This window comes from Narcine bancroftii, chromosome 1 (assembly GCF_036971445.1).
Source record: "Narcine bancroftii isolate sNarBan1 chromosome 1, sNarBan1.hap1, whole genome shotgun sequence".
NCBI classification, from domain to species: Eukaryota; Metazoa; Chordata; class Chondrichthyes; order Torpediniformes; family Narcinidae; genus Narcine; species Narcine bancroftii.
In genome coordinates, this window is record NC_091469.1 from 409,037,247 (window position 1) to 409,050,803 (window position 13,557).

General features: G+C 40.0%; 1 protein-coding gene across 1 annotated transcript in view; it reads left to right on the forward strand.

The window, feature by feature from the left end:
- Positions 1-1,624: 1,624 nt before the first annotated feature.
- Positions 1,625-13,557, forward strand: part of nup42 (nucleoporin 42) — a 33,186-nt gene continuing 21,253 nt past the window's right edge. The window contains exon 1 of the mRNA XM_069913885.1: positions 1,625-2,103. Coding sequence (XP_069769986.1) covers positions 2,013-2,103 — 91 coding nt within the window. The 5' untranslated portion in view covers positions 1,625-2,012. The remainder of the gene's footprint in view (positions 2,104-13,557) is intronic.

Below are 13,557 nucleotides of genomic sequence, written 5' to 3' on the forward strand. Positions count from 1 at the left end.
CCATGGACAATAACTACAGCATACAAAGACCACATTTGAACTTTGAAGGATAATATAAATCATGGTTGCAAGTAGCACAAGGAAAAAAAAGAGGAATACAACTTGATGCAAATAGGTAACTAAATTGGGAAAGGTTAGAGTAGGTTACATCAAACACTTTCAAACAGATCTTATTTGAAATACTGGAGCTCTGCTAATGCTAGACATATTGGCCCCACAGCCTTTACAAGAGTGCCCAAGTGACTTCACTAATGGATTGTTGTTTACAAAAAGGCAACGGATGAAAGATCTTGTCGGAACCGCAGATTGTCTAGAGGTGTTCTAAGAGGATCATGTGGTTTGGCAAGCAGAGAGGGCCAAACAGGCTTTCACTCAGAGAGGGAGGGAGAGAGAGACACACACACACACACACACACAGATCAGTTCTAGTGTTACAGCCAGCAAGAGCAGCTGGGAATAGGCCAGGACAAGCTGGCAAGCTTGTGGAAAACCCCATTTGGAAGATGGGTCGTGAGTTCTTAATTCAGCCTGGTCAAAGCTGTGTGGTTCATGCAAGAGGAGAGGACTGGCTGTCTAATGTTTCACTTGGAATAAGCGAAACAAAAAGGAACTCTGTGGTGACCTGAAAGAAAGAGGTTATCATCTGGAGAACCAAGAAGGGGGCAAGTTTTGTCAGCAGGATACTGGAGTGGGTGATTAAAAAGGAATCAGTTGTGGATGTCCTGTAACAACAAATCTCTCTCTGCAAACCCTACAAGAACCTTCCTGAGCGGTAACCATTTACCTTTCAAGCACCAAAGCCTGGTGAACTTTATAAATGTTAAATTCTATGCACAGTATAAGAATTGCCTGCAACCAGTGAACTTGAAGGAATGAGAAGTGAGATTAGACTGTGAACCAAAGAACTTTTTAAAACTTACACACACATTACATACATGTGCACTTAGAATTAGAAGAGGGTTAAATTAGGTTAGTTAAGTCAATCGGGATAAGTTATGTGATTCTGTTTTCATGTTTAAAGATAATTAAAAGCAATTTTTGTTTAAGAAACCATTTGTCGTGGTGAATATCTATTACTGCTGGATTTATGGGTTCTCTGGGCTCGTAACACGACCTGTGGGTAGATAATGCTTCTCTGGAGGGTTCCACTGTTCAGCCCAACCTCCGACAGCTCCAGACAGGCCTGTGAAAGGAATTGACGACCGCGGAGTCTAGGTACAACATGGTGTCTGCTGCCTTGAGGGGTTGCATAACCCGCAGAAGCAGAGGACTGGTACAGGGCACCAGAAAACAGAACATTCCTGTTTGAGAAAGAGAAGCAGAGGAAACAACCCTAAAGGACGTGACCAATGAGGCGCTCTGCAACTGAAAGCACACAGGGAGCAGGGCTGTTGACGACTTGCGGTCAATGGACTCACACCAGGCTGCAGAATGGCTGAAGGGGTAGGAGATACTGGAACCGGAAGTGAGAGGATGCATAGGGCAGGAAGGGTTCCCGATCATGTCGGAGGTGTGGATCTCGAGCTCAGTGGTTACCACGTTTTGTAATCGTAATCACGCAAATGGTGACGTCTGCATTGGACCGCAGCCACTCTGGGTGCTTCCCTTCACTGAGAGCGCCAAGATGTTATTACGAACCAACCTCAGCAACTATTTCTTCCTCACATGCACCCCACTCATCGGCCACCTCGCGCAGTTCCGCCTCCTGCAACGTCACGCATGAGGACTGTTAGCGCTCCCCGGACGGTTCATTGGAAACGCAAGCTTTATCAAATGCAAATTGGATCCGATCGAAAGGGTTACGATGGACCAGATGCTTCGTGACATTGTGATTTTAAATTAAATCGCAGGTATTGAAATTCTTGCACCAGCGGTGCGAAGGAACTCAGGCCTCGCGGCCCACGCCGCCGCTCTTGCTTCTGATGTGCCCGCGCCGCGTCGGCTGCGGGACCGGCACGTCATAAAGGGTGCGGTGACGTCACGGCGGCCGCGCTGAGCGGGCGGCACGCAGCATGCCAGTGTGCAAGTTTTTCCTGGAAGGTCGCTGTCGCTTCGGAAACAACTGTTGGAACGAGCACCCGCGAGGTGGACAGCAGAGTGGAGGTACGGGGCAGTGGGTTAGGGCGAAGAGGTAGGCTGGCCCTGTTCAATTCGAGCTTGGAACAGAGGTAAAAGGAGATAATGTAGTTGAAGGGACAAGAACCGTTCAAGATACAGGAGGTGTATTTAAATCCATTGTTGGCGAAGTCTGCTGATTGTTAAACGACATGGTTTATTGGCAGGATATCCATTGCAACCAGTTTGGAGGGAGATCAGGTATGTGGGGGCGTGAAGTTCACAGCAACGATATAGGACGACTTTCAAATCACAAGCTGGAGCTGTTTCGGGGAGGCAGCCACCTCAGTCTTGTTAACGTCGAGGAGTGGCTGGCGAAATCAGAAAGTGCAGCGAGGATGCCACCCAGATCAAATGCCATACACCAGGGCTAGCCAGAAACCATGGTTGGATGTAGAGGTCGATGCACTTTTTGCAGCTCCTGATGCTGCATTCAGAGCAGGAGACAGGTTGGCACTAAGATCAGCCAGGGCTGAACTCTCCTGTGTCATCCTGAAGGCAAAGGGTACATTCAGAAGATCCATAGAAAGTTGTGTGAAATCGGTGACACGAGGCGCATGTGGCAAGGGATCAAAATCATTACAGACTGCAAGACAACCTTTCAACCCTTCCAGCCAGGCTGAACACTTTCTAGGCACGGTTCGGCGAGAAGAATAGGATGACGCCGAAGAAAGCTCCCTATCCCGATGGTGAATGGGTCCCCGACCTAGCTGCAGATGAGGGGAGGAGAAAGGTGAACCCACAAAAGGCAGTAGAACCTGAAAACATACCTGGTTGGGTACTGAAAACTAGAGATTAACTGATGGAGGTCCTTACGGACATCTTCAAGTTTCTGCCACAGTCCATTATCCCTTTGGGTTTCCAGATAGTCACCATTATCCTGGTGCCAAAGAGGGTGTCAGTAACAAGCCCCAGTGACTACCGCCCTGTGGCACTGACCTCTACCATTATGAATGCTTTGAGCATCTGGTGATAAAAACACATCAAACTGCCCCTCCCTGACACATTGGACTCATTTTAATTCGCCTAAACTGTTCCAGAGACAATGCTACAGCCTTGTCCATCCACTCTGTCCTGACCCACCCTGAGAACAACACCTCATGTCAGACTACTGTTCATTGACTGCAGCTCGGGGTTTAACGCGATCATACCCTAGAAGCTGTTGGAGAAGCTGTTCTTTCTAGGACTCAGTACCCCTCTCTGTAAATGGATTCTGGACTTCCTAATGGAAAGACCACAATCTGTCCAGATTGGCAGCAGAATATTGAGCACCTTCACGCTGAGTACTGGCACACCTCCAGGCTTTAGGCTTGGCCACTCTTGTTCATGCTAAATCAGTGGTTATCAACCTTTTACTTTCCATTCACATAACCACTTTAAGTATTCCCTATGCCATAGGGGATCTGTAATTAGTAAGGGATTGCTTAAGGTGGTATGTGGATGGAAAGGAAAGGTTTGAAAACCACTGTTTTAATTGTACCTAATTGATTTGTTGTGTGCATGGTTTCATCATGCCAAAGGAAATGGGCCAAAATGACAAGTTTTCTCAAGCAAAATATTTTAGTAACAATTGGGTCTGGAGCAGTGATTCTCATTCACATCCCACCTTAAGCAATCCCTTACTAATCACAGAGCACTGATGGCATAGGGATTACTTAAAGTGGTATGTGAGTGGAAAGAAAACACCACTGAGCTAGATCCAGCTCCAAAAGAGACATAAATTTGCACATGACGTGACTATAGTTGGCCTATAAACAACGATGAGTCGCACTGTGGAAAAGAGGTAAAAAAAATCTGGTGAAATGGTGTGAGAATAACAATACGAGTCTCAACATGGACAAGATGAAAAAGATGATTTTGTGAACATTTGGAGGACCAGGGTCCACCACCCTCCACAATGTATTTTAATAGTGTGGTAGTGGAGAGAGTACAGAACATCAAGCTCATCAGAGTCCACTTAAGAAGTGACCCATACTGGAGAAAGCATCGCATAGACCTCAGGAAAGTGCAACAATGACTCCACTTCTTGAGAAGACTGAGGTGGCCAAGGCTACCGACCACCTTTCTGTCAACTTTCTCCAGGAGCATTATTGAGAGTGTCCTGGCTGGCTGTATTACAGTGTAGTACAGGTGCTGTAAAGAATTGCATCACAGGTTAATCCACAGGATCATAAGAGTGGCTAAGAATTTGGGGTAATTGTTTGAAGAGGGCTTGCCAATTCATTGAGGACCCTTATCACCCCATACACAACCTCTTTCAATTATTCTTGTTGCAAAAGGATTATTGGAGCCAGAACTACCAGGCAGAGAACAGCATCTTCCCATGTGCAGTGACTCCTGAATGAACTGTTCATACAAACCCTACAAGACTCTACTATTTATTAAACAATATTTATATATTTTTATATGTATCTACATACTGCTTATGGATCTTTTGTCTAAATGTGTGTTATGTCTTGATGTGTATTTACATATTTTTCACCAAGGACCAGAGTGCACTTTTTCATCGGGTTGTACTTGTACAATTGGATGATAATAAATTTGAAAACCAAATCCAGTGCAATAGGAAACAGCAAGGCTTCACTCCCAGAAGAACTCAATGCCTTCTACGCCCTACTTGACCATCACCACAAAGAAGAGTCACTGTGCAACCCGAAGTCCCCTGATAGTCCTATACTGTCAGTATGCCTTCAGAAGAGTGAATCCATTGAAAACATCAGGTCTGGACAGAGTACCGGCTGAGTACTGAAAGCATGCACTGACCAACTGGCTGATGTTTTCATGAATATTTTGAACATCTTGCTTTGACAGGGTGTGGTACCCACCTGTTTCAAATAGGCCTCAATTTAGAAGTGCCCAAGAAGAGTGTGGTAACCTGCCTAAATGACTATCGACCAGTGGCACTCACTTCCACAGTGATGAAGGGTTTTGAGAGACTACTGTTGAAACATATCAGCTCTTTTTTGAGCGGCAACATGGAACCATTGCAATTTGCCTACCACAGAAACAGGTCTATGGCAGGTGCCATCTCTTTTGCTCTACACAAAACCCTGGAAAACCTCGCAGCAAAATCACATAATTCTGGATGCTCTTTAATGACTACAGTTTGGCATTCAGCACCATCATCCCCTTAAAACATCAGCAAACTCCAAGATCTGGGATTCACCACCCCAGTGTAAAATTGGATCCTTGATTTCCTCAGCGCACAATCAATGAGGATTGGTAAGAACATCTCCACAATCTCCATCAGTGGCAGAGCACAGGGCTGCCCTCTGAGCTCCCTTCTGAACTTGCTTTATACCTATGACTGTGGCTCAGTATGATAATAACACCATCTACAAATTTGTTCATGATTCGACAATAGTGGGTTGCTTAAAAAAAGGGGGGGATGGGGGACGTGGGCGCGATGATTCAGCATACAGGTGGAGGATTGGAAATTTGGTTGAATAGTGTACTAACGTTAACCTTGCACTCAATGTCACCAAAATCAAGTTACTGATTGTGGACTTTAGGAGGGGAAGACCAGAGTGTACGATCCAGTGATCAATGGGGCATCAGAGGAGGAGAGTGTGAGCAAATTTATGTTCTTGGGAGTCATTATCTTGGAGGACCTTTCCTGGACCTAGCACAGTTAAGAAAGCAAGTCAGCGTCTCTACTTTCTCTAGAGTTTGTTGATGTTTGGTATTACATCAAAAACCATGGCAAATATGGCACCTTCACCCTCCCTTCCCCAATCCTGGCTCCTTCTCTTTTAATTTCTTTGTGTATGTGTCTGCATCCACCTATTTCCCCTATTCCAACTCCACTGCTCTCAGCTCTAAATTCCTCCTCTGTCTGCCTTTCACCTCTCTCTCTCCCCTTCTTGGCTTTATTTGTCTACCTTTGGCCAGATCCACCTGTCACCGTGAGGCCCCTGTCTCACCCTTCCCTTCCACCCCCCCCCTCCTTATACTGGTTATCTTCCATCTATACTCTTCAGTCTTGTTGCTCAATCTGAAATGTCAACAATTCCTTCTCCCCACCCAACAATGAAGCTGTTCAATCAGAGTTCCTCCAGCATTTTTTATTCCCTGTAAAGAATCCATGTGAGGATGCTGTCTGTTATTATACATTGTCCTTTGTTTAATGAAGTATCTGTCTGGTTAATTTAAATAACCAACTATTTTGTAATACAGTATCTTGAGAAGAGATAGAAAATATGGTGTCAGAGGATAGGCCAGTGCCGGAGCAATGAGAGCTGCTGCCTCACAGCTCTGATGACTCTGATTGGATACTGACCTTGAGTGCTGTCTGTGTGTGGATTTCATGGTACCTGTTCCTTGCACACTCCAGACATGAGTTTGCAGGTTACTAAACTACTGTGATTAGCATTTTTGTGCATGCGCATGTGGAAGTAAAACATGAATGTCTACAGACACTGTAGTTGAAGTAAAAACTCATGGTGGAGACTGTCTGTTCAGAGGATCCCAAAACCCAGCAGCAATAGAAATTTACCAAGACAAATGGTTACTTATCCTCCAAGATAATGACTCCTAAGAACATAAATATGCTCACACTCTCCTCCTCTGATGCCCCATTGATCGCTGGATCTTTAACCATAAAAACAGGATCAAACTTTAACTTATTACTATTAACTTAACCTAACTTAGCCCCCTTCCAACTCTAAGCGCATGTTTATGTAATGTGTATATAAGTTCAGAAAAGTTCTTTGATTCACAGTCCAATCTCACTTCTCACTCCTCCGAGTTTACTGGTATCAGGCAATTCTTATATTGTGCACAGAATTTAACATTTATGAAGTTCACCAGGCTTTGGTGCTGGAAAGGTAAATGGTTACCACTCAGGAAGGTTCTTGTTGGTTTTCAGAGAGAGATTTGTTGTTCGTTGGGCACCCACTGATTCCTTCCAACCAGCCACGTCAGTGTCTTGCCGAAGAAACTTGCCCCATCAGGGTTTTCCAGATGATAACGTCTTTCTTTTAGGTCACCACATGTTCCTTTTCTGTTTCCCTTATTTCAAGTGAAACATTATGCAGCCTCTTGTATGAACCACAAGGGCTTTGACCAGGCTGAACTAAGAACTCACAATCTGTCTTCAAAATGAGGTTTTTCCACAAGCTTTCCTTTACTTTTTTAAAAACTTTATTTATTCGTTCAAAAAACAAATAGTATATGACATATACAACAATTAACCATAAACATGAACGTTATTTTTTTATATATAGAAAAGAAAAGAACCCCCCCCCCCCTTCAGCCAACTCTCCTAAGGAAAGCCATAAAGAAAGAAAAAATATTAAAGAAAAATTAAGTATACATATTAAGATCTAATCAATGTAAATTGAAATGTAAATATTTTGAATATAACAACCACTTATTAATAAAAAATTTATAATTATCACGTGAAACATACATAATTTTTTCCATTATTAAACAATATCTCGTCTCATTATGCCATCTATTAATATCAATCATATTTGTATCTTTCCACGTACAAGCAATACATTTTTTCGCTACAGATAAAGCTAAATATACAAAAGCAAGCTGAAATTTATTTAATCCCAAGCCTTTCAGAGGTTGCAGACTACCCAATAAAAATACAGTCGGATCTAAAAGTATTTTAATCATGTACAGGTATTCTAAAAACAATTGAATTTTCTTCCAAAAAGATTGTATACATAACCAAACAGTATGAAAAAAAGTTCCAACTGTATTACCACATCTAAAACATAAATCTGATTCATGAAAACCTTACTTTTTAAAATTTTCAGGTGTTAAGTATAATTGATGTAAAAAAATTATAGTTAATCATTGCATAACGTGCATTTATCAATCTAGTTACACTATGATAACAGATATCTAACCAATCATCCTCGGAAAAAATAAAACCAGTATCCGCTTCCCATTTACTTTTAGATCTATCCCAACCCTTTTTATCCATGCCATCCTGTAATATTTGATACATAGATGAAATATAACCCTTCTCTGGTACCTTCATAAGAAAAGTCTCAAATTTAGTCATTTCAGGTAAAATCATATCTCTACCAAACATACGTTTTACCAAAGATCAAATTTGATAATAGAGAAACAAAGAGTTCTTATCAATACCAAAACTGTCCCTCATCTGATTAAAAGATAAAAATTTACCCTCTTTAAAACAATCTCCCAAATTTTTCACACCTTTAAATCTCCAATGCAATAAACCGATTAAATAAGTTGATTATTGTACAACGGAGTCAAAGCCGATAATTTACCCCTAGAGCCTATCATTTTATTTTTCTTTATCCATAACTTCATTAAATGTTTTAGTATAGGCACATTATATTGTTGTAACAAATTTATATTCCATCTAAACAAAAATTGGTGTGTTTCAAATTCAGAAATATTTGCCATCTTGATTTTGGCCGAACTAGGAGGCCGTACCAAATCCATCAATGAACTAATAAATTTAAGTTGGGCTGCTTCATAATAATTTTGAAAATGTGGTAAATGTAATCCCCCTAACTCATATTTCCAAGTTAATTTATTCAAAGCTACTCTTGAAAATTTACCTTTCCATAAAAACTCCCTAACCATTTTATTCAAGTCTTGAAAAAAAATTTTATCAAGAAAATTCAGAATAGATTGAAACAAATATTGTATATGTGGAAAAGTATTCACTTGATTGTATTTATCCTACCCAATAAATTAATAGGTAAATCTTTCCATTTAATCAAATCAATTTTAATTTTTTTAAAATTTACAGAACATAATTTATATAAAGATTGATAATTAACATCCAAAATTATACCCAAATATTTAATTCGATCAGTCCATTTCAAATTAATAATATTCTTATAAACTGAATAATCTCCTTCACTTACCAGTAATATTTCACTTTTTTCCCAATTAACTTTATATCCAGAAAGACATCCATATTTTGCATCCTTCAAGTGTAAAAGTGACTGAGCTGGGTTTGTTAAATACACCAATACTTCATCAGCAAATAAATTAATTTTATACTCCTCGTCTAAAACTTTCATACCTTGTATCAGCTGTGCTAAAGGTTCAATCACTAACGCAAATAAAGCTGGTGATAAAGGACAACCTTGATGAGTTGATCGAGTCAATTTAAAAGGTTCCGAAATCAAACCATTCATCAATACTCTTTTCTTTCTTTCTTTGGCTTGGCTTCGCGGACGAAGATTTATGGAGGGGGTTAAAAAGTCCACGTCAGCTGCAGGCTCGTTTGTGGCTGACAAGTCCGATGCGGGACAGGCAGACATGGTTGCAGCGGCTGCAGGGGAAAATTGGTTGGTTGGGGTTGGGTGTTGGGTGTTACTCTAGCTCTAGCTACCGGTTTACTATATAGAGCCCTAATCCAACCAATAAAGAAAGGACCAAACTTAAATTTCTCCAAAACTTTGAACAAAAAATTATATTCAACTCTATCAAATGCTTTTTTCTACATCTAAAGATATCACCATCGGGTGATCTGAAGATTGTCAAAATCTATTAATCAAACTAATCACGCGCAAAATATTATCTGAAGCATATCTATTCTTTATAAAACCTGTTTGATCCATATGAATCAACTTAGGTTAAAAATTAGCCAATCTATTCGCTAATATTTTAGCTATTATTTTATAATCTACATTTAACAATGAAATTGGTCTAAATGAAGATACTTTCAAAGGATTTCTATTTTTTTTGGGATTACTGTAATTAAAGCACTAGAACAAGTCTCAGGTAATTCATAATGTTCTCCAACTTGATGTAATACATCCCCAAACACTGTAGATAAATCATAAAAAATTTTATAAAATTCAACCGAAAATCCATCATCATCAGGCAATTTACCTTTCGGCATTTCCATCATAGCCATTTTAATTTCCAAATCAGTAAATGGTTCTTCTAACTCCTGTATATCTGCATCCTCTAATATCAGTAAATTCAACTGTGATTAAAAAAAAAATCAAACGATCCAGTTTCTTGTTTTCCTTCAGATGTATATAACTTTTTATAAAATGAACAAAATTCATCATTAATCTCACGAGGTTTATGTAATAAGAGAATTCCGTCTAACAGCATTAATAGTCCTCAAAATCTGTTCTTTCTTTAATTGCCACGACAATACCTTATGTGCTTTCTCTCCCCATCCATAATACCATTGTTTAGTCCTATTAATCACAGATTCAAATTGATAAGATTGCAAAGTATATTCCAATTTCAACCTAGATAATTCTATTTTCTGATCTTCTGTAGCATCTTTCTGGAATTCCTTTTCCATCTCATTAATTTGTTTCTCTAATTCAAGACTCTGATTTAATCGATTCTTTTTTTATTTTAGAAGTATAACTAATTATTTGTCCTCTCAAATAAGCTTTCATAGCATCCTTTCAAAAAAAATTAATTTGTTTTTTCAAAAAATCAATAAATTCCATATTTTTTAACAACATTGTATTAACCCTCCAACGATAAGCCACTTAAATTTTCTCAGAAGTTGCATATGTAAAATATAACAAAGAATGATCTGAAATCACCCTACTTTTATATTCCGCTTGTTGTATTTTCCCTTGTAAATTTGCCGATACTAAAAAGAAGTCAATCCTTCAAAATGATTCATGTCTAGATGAATAAAAGGAGAAATCTTTCTCTGTCGGATTAAGGCGTCTCCAAATATCTACTAAATTAAGATCTTTCATCAACGCTTGAACCTGAATTGCCATCTTGGATTTCTTAACTTTCTTTGGAGATTTATCTAATAAAGGTTCCAAAACACAATTAAAATCACCACCAACTAAAATATTATCATTAGCCTGACCCAAACATAAAAATGCATCTGAAATAAATATTTCATCATCTGCATTTGGGGCATAAATATTAAGTAAAGTCCAAAATTTACTAAAAATCTTACAATTCAATTTAAGAATATATCCTGCCTTTTCCTCCATTGATTGTAATTCAAAAGATAAATTTTTATGTATCAAAATTGCTACGCTTTTAGCCCTAGAATTAAATGAAGAAGAATATACATGCCCAACCCAGTCCCTCTTTAATTTCATACTTTCCTTCACATTCAAATGTGTTTCTTGTAAAAAAGCAACATCAATTTTCATTTTCTTAATATACGCCAAGACTCGCTTATGCTTAATCCAACTGTTTAATCCTCCACAAGCTTTCCTTTACATAAAAAATTTCATACCACAAACATTTAATTCCTTAAAATATTTTGAGGAATTGCAATCAGAATCAATTGAAAAAGATAATTGTGTTCTAGAAAACACATTAATCTCTTTTTTTTTATTTTTTTTTATTTTTTTATTTTTCACACCATAAATCACATTAGCCATGATATACACTATTTCTTTTTCACACATATACAGTGACTTTTTCTCCCCCCCCCCTCCTCCCAAGCCACCCCCCCACCCCCCCCTCTCATCCATTTTAGGTATACAATCTAGGTTGCATTAAGCCAGTCAGACAATGTTGTCATTCAACAAAATTACACCAGAAATTCTACTGAGTCCATTCTTTTCTTTTCTTCTCCTTCCATCAACTTAGGTAATGTTTGTCCCCGGTAGGTTTTCGCTATTGTATTTAATGTAAGGCTCCTATACTTGTTCGAATATTTCAATATTATTTCTTAACCTATATGTTATTTTTTCTAATGGAATACATTTATTCATTTAAATTTAGTAGTTTCTTCCTTTTTAATTTGGTTATGTATTCCATTAATATTTAAAGACATATAGTTCAGCGTAGCCCTTTTATATTTTGTTTATCTTCTCTTTCTGTTTTTCCATCATTACCTTTCCTCCTTTTCCATTTCTGTTTTCTTATTTTCAACTCTTTATAAGACAACATTTCTACAACATCCAACATTTTCCTTATTCTCCTATTTCTATCTTATTTATCCCCAATCTCCCCTTCCCCTCCTGAGTTGTCCTTTATCCCTTGTCGGACAACCACATCTCCCCTCTCCATTTGGATTTGCGAATCCACTCGCAAGCGTCAACTGATTTTGCAGTGACCGCTATTTCCCCCCACCCCGCCTCCCCCAGAAAAGATTTCACTTTTCATATGTCACAAAGGTCACTCTTTTAATTCCCTCCTTATTCTCTCTATTCCATTACCTTCCCTTATTAATTCTTGTCTTTTTCTTTCTTTGGCTTGGCTTCGCGGACGAAGATTTATGGAGGGGGTAAAAAGTCCACGTCAGCTGCAGGCTCGTTTGTGGCTGACCAGTCCGATGCGGGACAGGCAGACACGATTGCAGCGGTTGCAAGGGAAAATTGGTTGGTTGGGGTTGGGTGTTGGGTTTTTCCTCCTTTGCCTTTTGTCAGTGAGGCGGGCTCTGCGGTCTTCTTCAAAGGAGGCTGCTGCCCGCCAAACTGTGAGGCGCCAAGATGCACGGTTTGAGGCGTTATCAGCCCACTGGCGGTGGTCAATGTGGCAGGCACCAAGAGATTTCTTTAGGCAGTCCTTGTACCTTTTCTTTGGTGCACCTCTGTCACGGTGGCCAGTGGAGAGCTCGCCATATAATACGATCTTGGGAAGGCGATGGTCCTCCATTCTGGAGACGTGACCCATCCAGCGCAGCTGGATCTTCAGCAGCGTGGACTCGATGCTGTCGACCTCTGCCATCTCGAGTACCTCGACGTTAGGGGTGTGAGCGCTCCAATGGATGTTGAGGATGGAGCGGAGACAACGCTGGTGGAAGCGTTCTAGGAGCCGTAGGTGGTGCCGGTAGAGGACCCATGATTCGGAGCCGAACAGGAGTGTGGGTATGACAACGGCTCTGTATACGCTTATCTTTGTGAGGTTTTTCAGTTGGTTGTTTTTCCAGACTCTTTTGTGTAGTCTTCCAAAGGCGCTATTTGCCTTGGCGAGTCTGTTGTCTATCTCATTGTCGATCCTTGCATCTGATGAAATGGTGCAGCCGAGATAGGTAAACTGGTTGACCGTTTTGAGTTTTGTGTGCCCGATGGAGATGTGGGGGGGCTGGTAGTCATGGTGGGGAGCTGGCTGATGGAGGACCTCAGTTTTCTTCAGGCTGACTTCCAGGCCAAACATTTTGGCAGTTTCCGCAAAGCAGGACGTCAAGCGCTGAAGAGCCAGCTCTGAATTCTTGTCTATACTATCTATATTTTCCTCTAAGTACAGATACATTCATGTATGCTCATTGTCTCTATTCACTCTTATACCTCTTTACCCGCATACATATCAATCGTGATCATTTTTACTCTCATTACCCGTCTTCATCCCTCAGTCTATTTTTGTCTTTACCCACATACATATCAATCGTGATCATTTTAACTCTCATTACCCGTCTTCCTCCCTCAGTCTATTTTTGTAATTGTTCTGCAAATTTTCGTGCTTCTTCTGGATCCGAGAATAGTCTGTTTTGTTGTCCTGGAATAAATATTTTCAATACCGCTGGATGCTTTAGTATAAATTTATACC